We start from the raw sequence: 8,605 nt of genomic DNA, 5'->3' as shown, positions 1-8,605 counted from the left end.
TCCTCCGATTCCTCCCCCCCGCCCTCCGCCTGCCTCCTCGATCGTTTCCTCGCCCGCTTCTTCGCCGTGGCCGAGACAATGCTCAGGGCCTCGAGGGCGCCCTCCAACTTCCCCCGGATGGCCTGCTCCGGCACTGTCAGCTTGTGGAAGGTGCGCCGCTTGGGCGGCAGGCCCGTCAAGATATCCTTCTTCCGACGACGGACCATAACGGTGGCCTTGAGCATCTCGTGCAGTTCCCGGAGGTTCGCGGCGCCTTGGCCGCGCCCCTGCCACTTTTTCCCGGGCCCCGACGTCTTGCGGCCCCGGCCCCCGGTGCAGTACCGGCGAATGAAGGAGGACATGTCGCTCCAGGCTCGCCCGTTCAGCACATTCAGTTGCGTCCACAGCTCACGCGGACGGGAGAGAGCCGGGGTGCCCGAGAGGAGGATGGCGCGCGTGGCCTCGGCCAGCAGGGGCAAGAGCTCCTTGGTCCGTTGCGCGCCGGCGTTTTTAAGGTAATGGCACTCGTCCGCCACGACCACACGGAAGCGGGCTTGCTGACGGTGCCCTACCGCCACCCCGGCGCTCCGGACTGGCGCGCGGAGCACCTCCTTGAGGCGGAGGGCCAGGCTGTAGGAGAGGATGACCACCTTGCTCGTCTCATGCAGGCGCTCCCTCCCCGCTTTCACCACCTGGATCTCCTCCTTTTTTAACACGTCCCGGTCAAGCCACTTTAACAGCTCCGCCTCCCAGTGGTAGCGGGCAGAGGAGGGGCACATGACAAGCAGGGGCCACTCGGCTTTGTAGACGCAGGCGACGGCAATGGCTTGGATGGTCTTGCCCAGACCCATCTCGTCGGCGATCAGGCCCCGCCCCTCGCGGTCCACCACAAATGACACCCCTTCCCTCTGGAAGGGCGCCAGGGCCTCCAGCAAGCGCCGGGGTAGGAGCTTGCCCAGCTTGTCATGCGCCTGTTTCTGGGACTCGCTCTCGGCCAGCCGCTCTCCGTCCGTCTGGATGCTCAGCTGGCGCAGGACGTCGTTGGGGATGGGGGAGAGGGCCAGGACGACGCCCGTCTCCCGGTAATGTTGGCGGCGAAGCTGGTCCACAGCCACGCAGAGGTTGTTGTGCGCGGTCAAGGGGAAGTACCAGCGCCGTTTGCTCTTCTTGTGCCGGGCCCCAGGGGTCAAGCGGAAGGTGGAAAGCACGCTACCGGGGACGGGCCCGGTCAGCCTCGCCGCGAACTCCCCCCCCGAAGACACTGCAAAATGAATGCTGGGCGCCACGGACACGTACGAGGGCCTCTCAATCGTGCCGATCCTCCCCATGACGCCGTACTTGTCCGCGCTGGCACTGCTTGCCACCCCGCCGGTCACGCCCATGCCACGGCTCTGCACGTACGCAGGGTAGTAGGGCAGCGGGTACCCCCCCAACTGCACGGACCCCAGGCCCAACGGTGGCTGCACTCGCATGTGTCCAGGGAGAGTGGGAACCGAGGGGACCTCGGGAGCACGGTTCCAGGGTCGCCCCCGTCGGTAGAACTCTTGCTGCCGGTAGAACTCTTGCTCCGCCAGGAAGGCTTGGTGTCTCAGGCGCAGATGCTCGTTGGGGGTCGCAGCCATTGCCAAGGGCATGGGGATTATAGATGCTCCCGCTCCATCCCTCCCTCGGCTTCCGAGGGCGCCAGCCTGCTCGTCTTGTTGCCTTCCTCCCTGTCGCCCGTGCCCAGCTAGCTCCTGTGTGGGTGTGAACTGCGTCTGTTGGATGCAATCTGGTTGACCATACTGGGAGAAGTTGAGCTGTACATCGTCATAGCCCGAGCCAGCATTTGGCCCGTGAGCGCTCGGAGCAGTCGAGCGCGGCTGCTGCGCTTGCTGCTGCTGCGATCGCGGTGCTCCGACGTGTCTCTCTCCATTTTCTGTCCTTTCGAAATCACAAGAAGATCCATCGCCTCCATCCTCGCTGTCATTCAAGGTTAGATCAATCGCAAGATCTTCATGCCGCTGCACATGTGGTGCGGTCTGCTCTTGCCCTCGAGAATTCTGCTTCTCATGCTCCCAGGGAGGAGGGGATGTACGCCGCCCAGGGGCCTCGTGGTCGAGTCGACAGCCATCCACCTGCATGGCTGATACATCCTGGCTGACAATGAGTGGCCGCGAGTTTTGTAAAGTCGCCGTGTCCATTTGCTTCTCAAGGTAGGAAGGACCTGACGGTCCTGTCGTGCGTATGCACCCCCCCAAAAAGCGTATTAATGTTTGCGATGATGGCTGGTCATGGAGGAAAAGCGCTGCGGGTGTCTGTGGTGTCATGTGAATGGTGACAGAGGCATCATTATTACTGTCTTTTTAAGGACCGTCTCGAGGTGCTTTGTAAACAAAGCAAGGGAGTATATTACGTATGACCTAGGTGGGAATCAGAGCGAGGCCCAAGCAGGAAACCCAAAGAGCTCGGAAGCGAATGCGTGGGGGCGTATCACTTTTTCGACTTCCATTTTCTTCCTTTTCCCGATCAATTTGTATCAGTTATACAAGTACTGACATAATCTCAATTCGGAAGGCTCCAGGGCTTGTTGCTGGCTCCATGACGCGGGCACTTTGCGGCAGCCATCAGAGATGCGCAAGCAGAGGGCCGGTTGGTGGCGCTGTGACATGCCCTCTCCTCCTGCTCCTCAAAATTCTGGTATTCGTGATGTATATATCCCCGTCCCCCAGATCCGTGCATGCAAGCCATCATCAGCCTGCAATGAATGTCGCAGCAGTCATAGGAGCTCCTTTTATTGGCCGCCGTTCTGGTGAAACCTGTCCAGGCCGGCGCGCCCCGGGTACAGTATGCCCTCCCTCGTCCCGCTTGGTATTAGCTTGGGGAGGTGGATGGGAATTTGACGATGACGTATGGGAGCGCTTAGGAACAAGGATACTTAACTTCGTGTTGCGCCGTAAGGAGCCCGAAGAACCACATCCTCTGCGCATGCAGCGCTGGACTATTTCCATGCGCCGCTTTCCGTTTTTTCGACTTGTTGTTCGACACATGCAATTCTACGTCGACGGCCGCTGCGAAGTTGAAGAAGAGGTACACTCACCACCTCTCTTCCCAAAGCGGAGGAAGAAAGCGGGCCAGTCCGCTTTACCCTCCGCAATACGTGCAGGCAAGGGGGAAAGTGCGCAGTCTCGAAAGTTACGGAAGCGGAGGCCTCACGTAAAGAAGGCAAAAATCGCGGAGGAGCCCCCTACCCTCCAAGGCAAGTGGAAGTACGACAAATATGGCCTCAACTGGGAGCTGGAGGAAGGTGGTCTGCGGTATTTCTACCACGCTGAGCTCATCTGGCACTCCTTTGGGGATCGGCCCAAAATGCACTGTGGAGTCGTCGTGCGGAACCGAGGGCCCGGGTCGCCCTTGCCGCCTTGGCTTCTGCGCCCCGTAGTGGGAACTTTTTCCGGGCTGGGAAATGGCACAGATACATGCCTTATGCCCGAGTCCCAGGGAAGTAAGGACAATCGGTTCCGGGACTACTGAAGTGAGGGGCAGGGCCGTTAGAGAAGACCCCGGTGTACAGCAAGTAACTGTTTTCGACTACGCGTACCTTAGACAAGGTAGAAGTCTCACGTTAACTTTTATCAATGTCTTCTTTAAAGAACAAAAATGTTGCCAGGCTCAGTCGATTTAATTTTAAACCCTTACGCCTGTGCCTCGGCTCAAAAGGATGCTCCCGGGTCCCACAATTTCAAACTACCTATACATAGCCACACCCTGACGTGCCGCACTGAGCATACGCGTATGGACAGTCTCGTCAAGCATGCAAGGAGACAAGGCGCTGTCCAGAGGACAGACCACGATAACGGGCCGCCATGCTCTTGAGCTTAGCCTCGCCGTGCTGCCAACAGTTCACTTCCATGTCCCGCTCCATAGCCTGCGTGGGAGTATAAAGACCCGTACTCGTAAGTGCTGAAAATCGATTGTAAAGACGACAACGGTGGGGCGCGAGAGAGGCATTTGAGCAAGCGTGCGGACGCTTCCGGGTGGAGCCTCACAAAAATCGGGCATTTCCTTCTCCACACGAAAAGGAGAGCATGTGGGCCTCCAACGTCCCACAGATTCCGATGCTTGCTAGTCCCATCCAAAGAGGACGTCGGCGCGCGCCACGCCAGGAGGCATCAGGCCATGGGCAGCCGATCACCTTTTTGGTGAGCATGCCTCCCGTCACCCCGTCCATCCTGGCGCATCAACTGCCGCGTTTCCTCTTCGCATGGCTTGGCTCATCCAGGGATAGCGAGGAGGCCTTATGAAAAATCATCATCCATGTAGCTTCACAAATTTGAGTGCCGTGAAGATCAGGTTACAACAACAGGACTCAGCTAGTAGTGAAGCACGGTCTGAGGGACCGACGGCGACTATAAGGCGGACCAGCACCAGGGCAAAGAACAAAAAGACGCGGTATTTTGACACACATACACATCTCTATCACATTGATGTCCTACATCATGACAGCAGGAGGGTTAAGATACTTCATCCTTTCACGTACCTTGTAATCATTTCCATGAACCATCAGGAGTTTCACAATGTACGCCTGATCCTCTGCACTCATTGGACGTCGTCGCGGATTTCGATCTCGACGCTCAGCTGGGGGCAGGCTGAAAACATCTTGAGGGTCTATGCCGGAACTTCCGGTGGGAGATGCACAAAACGCTGTTGTGCGATTGGGGTCGTCCGAGACGCCCAGTTTCTGGAGATTTTTCCGCACGGAATCCTTACCTTCCCACACTGTTTGCACAACTGAGTGCATCCCAGTCTTAGGCTTCGAAAATTTGCTGTGATTTTGTCTTTTCCCTTGCAGACGGATCTTCTTGGCTCCTCTCCGGACTTTCATTTCGAGTGGTGGCGGCGGTAGCTGCTACTGCCGCGATACTGCCTGTCAAGATGTCGATAATTGATGCAGTGAACCAGCGAGTTCGACAATGAAGAAAATGCAGTGAAACGCGCAGGTCTATTGCATACCCGTGAGCATACTTTCTCCGCGCTCTCCACGTGACACCTAAAGGAGTCATCCAACCTCCTCTTCCTGCGGAGCCCCTCGACCCTCCCTGGAACAACCCGCTAGTGGTTTCTTCCAAGAAAAAAAAATCAAACCCGCCATCATGAATCCGCGTAGATGCGCAGCAGTTGCTGACGTTTATGGTTCGTCATAACCCAGCAGTTTCTTGACCTTGAACAAGAACTTTCACTGGACCAGCTGCCGAGTTGTTGACAATTTCCAGCCACGGCGGCATCATCCTCATTACCATCGGCGTCACGGAGATCAACGTTAACGGGAGGAATACTGGCAAATAGCAGACAACAAGACGTTTTGTACTTTGATTGCTGCTGAAGCATTTTCAAAAGCTGGAAAGCGGCGGTGAGATGGCTCGACACGATGATTTTTGCAGGAGAGGCGCAGAGGCGTCAGGCAGCACCAGAATGTGCGGTTTGGGAAGAAACATAAACTATTTTCGGGGGAAAAGGGCTGAACAAGCGCTTCCGAAGCTACGTTTACCCACCGCCTTGCTAATAAATGCTGCTGACGCCGCCAACACATTTTGCGGTGGCCGTACTGCTTGTAACAAGAAGGCGGGTGTCCAACATCTTTTTCCGATTTTGTCGATACTCCTGTGTACCCTGCCGCACGCAACAGCACTCTTGACCTAAGCTTGTCTTACATCATCATGAGGACGTGATCAATGCTTACGTACTTGTTGCTCCGACGGTCGAGAAAAGAAGGAAAGTAACCCTGACATCCGACGATTCCAAACCGTAATGCTTCCATCATGGAGCCAAGACGTTTCTGCTGAGGGTTGCTTCTCTTTGTACCCAATGTGTCAGGCCAGATGCATCCAACCGGCACCACAGCACTTTATTGTCATTCATCAGCCTTCCTTTCATCTATGCTTTCTTTACGTAACATTAACTTTGAACGTCTCCCATCATCAGAACTCAGCCTGACCGTGGGGCGCGGTGTATATCGCACGACAAATGGATGCTTTCTGACTTCCTAGATCTAGATAATCTTTCCTCACGGCCACGACTCTCGCCCACATTACCTCGGTCGATCAGAGGCAGCGCCTTATGACAATTTAATGCGCCCTAAGAACACTTGCCTCTTCGCAGCCTCTTGCGTGTTCGTCTCACGAAGGAAACATTACTTGTATAGTCTCTTCTTGAGCTTCGACAACAAAAAAGCAAAGAAAGCCCCTTGTTCCTAAGGCCATGTCTAGAGTCACGTCAACGCTCAGCCTAGTTGGGGCGGTACATTGTTTCAACTCCACGCCGCGGGCTCCATGGTGCCCCCCCTTTCTCTGCATCCCATGAGACGTCGTACCAATATGGCCACCACTGCAGTGGCTCACTAATCCGAATCCGAGCTCGCGCCACGCCGTAAGGTTAGGAATAGAGTTAGTAACAGATCTTTTCACCTGTACATTAAATGCCAGTCCTGCGACACTCATACCGACTAGATAGGCCTCTGTGCACACTTCTCAGCGATATTTGAGGGCTTTTGAACCCGGAAGCCACGCAATGACTATTTTTCACACAATATCGGTCTCGGTTAATCCCATCTCAGCGAGGCTATGCCTTCTCTGATCATTTCGAGGGTAGAGAGGACATGCCTGGCGCACGAGTTGCGGTCTTGCTGTTCACTTCTTCCTCCTCCGTGTCATCTTCCGTATCGGAGCTTACATCTTCCTCCATTACCGGAGGTAGCTTCTTCTGGAGCGGCTCCCAAAAAAAGTGGTAGACTTCCTGTTCGTATTCCAAATCGTCATTCTCCAGAAAAACCGTCTTCAGAAACGCATCAATCCGCTGCGACATCTGCTCCAGCTGAACTGATCGCTTTTTTCGCAAGTGGGAAGCCGACGTCGACTTGAGCATGGTCGATGCCAGGCTCTTGATCGAGTAGCCGAAGCCCTCGTAAAATGGCAGTGCCTCGACCAATGAGTTCTCAACCTTTACAGGTGACTGTCGCATCATGTCCTCCACTTCCGGAAAGGGGCGCCAGACCCTGTAACCCCGCGCCCGCAGACCTTCCACAAGAGAGCGAAGCTTGTTGTGATGACGCTTGGCCATGTACGAGCGTCCATTCATATTCAGCTTGATGTGATACGTGGGCCCATCGGCACCGGGCGTCATGTCTGTCTCCACAACCTCCACCTTGATGGTGTTACTCGCCTTGCCGGGTCGGCCGGACCTCCTGGCGCCTCGGGAGACGGAGGAGGGCGAGCGCGCGGCTGCGGCCTGTCCGTGCGAATGGGATCTGGAGTGGATGCTATTGATTCTGTTGGAGGTCGCATCGCTCAGGTATGTAGTGGTCCCGGCGTTGGATGGATATGCCCCTCCCGACGGCGCCATAATTGAATCTGTCGAGGTGCACGTGTCGAGGCCATCCCTCTTGCCGTGGGCCTTCGTATCCGGTGCGACCTTAGTAGCACACCCCGACGTATAGGGAGTGTAGGATGAGCTAGCTGCAGTGGGAAGGCAAGAAGCCACCGAATATGATTGCGGGGGTGACGGCAAGGCTGACTGTTTCGAAATCGGCGACGCCGTCGAGGAGGATGGCGGCTCAGGGAAGAAGCGGCCCGCGGTCGATGCAGCCGCGCACTCTTCTCCATCCAATGAGGAAGGACATGTAGTACTTTTCTTCTGCGAAATGGCTCCCGACAAAGGCCCTACGCCACCATAGGGAGTGGAGCTGGGGGGTAGTTTTCTAGGCAGCCCTGCTCCTATGGGCGTCAGAGACGGCGAGGTCGCTGTCGACGAGAGCGAGGTACTCGGATGATTTATGCTGTCAATGGGTGTACTTGATGGTGCCGGTAGTGCCTGTGATGGCCAGCTGGTGGGGCAAGATGTGTCTGGGCTCTGCGATGAGAGGGGGTTGCCCGTACTCGTGCTAGAGCCTGCGCTCCCTGTCGTGGACGCTCTGTAACCACCCAGGACATAAGGATTGCTTGAGGCAAAAGATGTGCCTGCGTACATGATGTGTCTATGTTAAGCTGGACGTTGTGACGCCTGGTAGGTAGACGCAATTAATTCCCACCCCCCAATTTCGAAATTTTCAGCGGACGTTTTCCTTGCGAGGCTGTCGAACGAGAGAACAGCCACGGCGAGCAAGACCGCTCAAATCCACGATGCTGCCGCAAAAGGTCGCAAAGACTCAGAGGCTCTTCTTTGAAAGAGTCTAAAGTATTGCAGTACTCCACGGATGGCGTAGGAGTCGGAACAGGCCTTCCTCCCGTCGGACAGGATCTGCCGCTCTTCTTTCCTCGAAGTGACGCACCCAACCAGCCGCCGTGGCACCCACGCTCTCGTCTACGCTGCTGGTAAACAGTGTACAACAATACTGAATCAGCAGGAAAGGTAGAAGAGCTGGCGTGAAAAGGGGAAAAGACCCTGTCAGATGACATGTCAGAAAGGAGAATTCTGTCAGCTTTCTCGATGAAATATCAGGGATGGGACGGAAGCAGACGGGCGGGCAGAGCAAGGAAGCCCAACAGAGCGGAAAGGCTCAGAATGGTTTTGCTGCAGAGGTGTGACAAAAAGCATTAATACCTGGAAACCTGCCAGATCAGCTCATAGGGATGCACAAGATCCACACGGACAA

The 8,605-nt window shown here is 55.9% G+C and overlaps 2 protein-coding genes across 2 annotated transcripts; both read right to left on the bottom strand.

Annotated features, from left to right (window-relative positions):
- Nucleotides 1-263: 263 nt before the first annotated feature.
- NGA_2117400 (uncharacterized protein) lies at nucleotides 264-586 on the bottom strand (the record flags this gene model as incomplete). The annotated part of the gene is made up of 1 exon (XM_005855859.1): nucleotides 264-586. A coding segment is annotated over one exon (323 nt), but the record flags the coding sequence as incomplete, so codon positions are not given.
- Nucleotides 587-795: 209 nt separating this feature from the next.
- On the bottom strand, nucleotides 796-1,007 carry NGA_2067500 (uncharacterized protein; the record flags this gene model as incomplete). The annotated part of the gene is made up of 1 exon (XM_005855857.1): nucleotides 796-1,007. A coding segment is annotated over one exon (212 nt), but the record flags the coding sequence as incomplete, so codon positions are not given.
- Nucleotides 1,008-8,605: the final 7,598 nt, after the last annotated feature.

Source organism: Nannochloropsis gaditana (genome assembly GCF_000240725.1).
Source record: "Nannochloropsis gaditana CCMP526 unplaced genomic scaffold scaffold083, whole genome shotgun sequence".
Lineage (NCBI taxonomy): Eukaryota > Eustigmatophyceae > Eustigmatales > Monodopsidaceae > Microchloropsis > Microchloropsis gaditana.
This window is presented reverse-complemented; position numbering and strand designations above follow the sequence as displayed.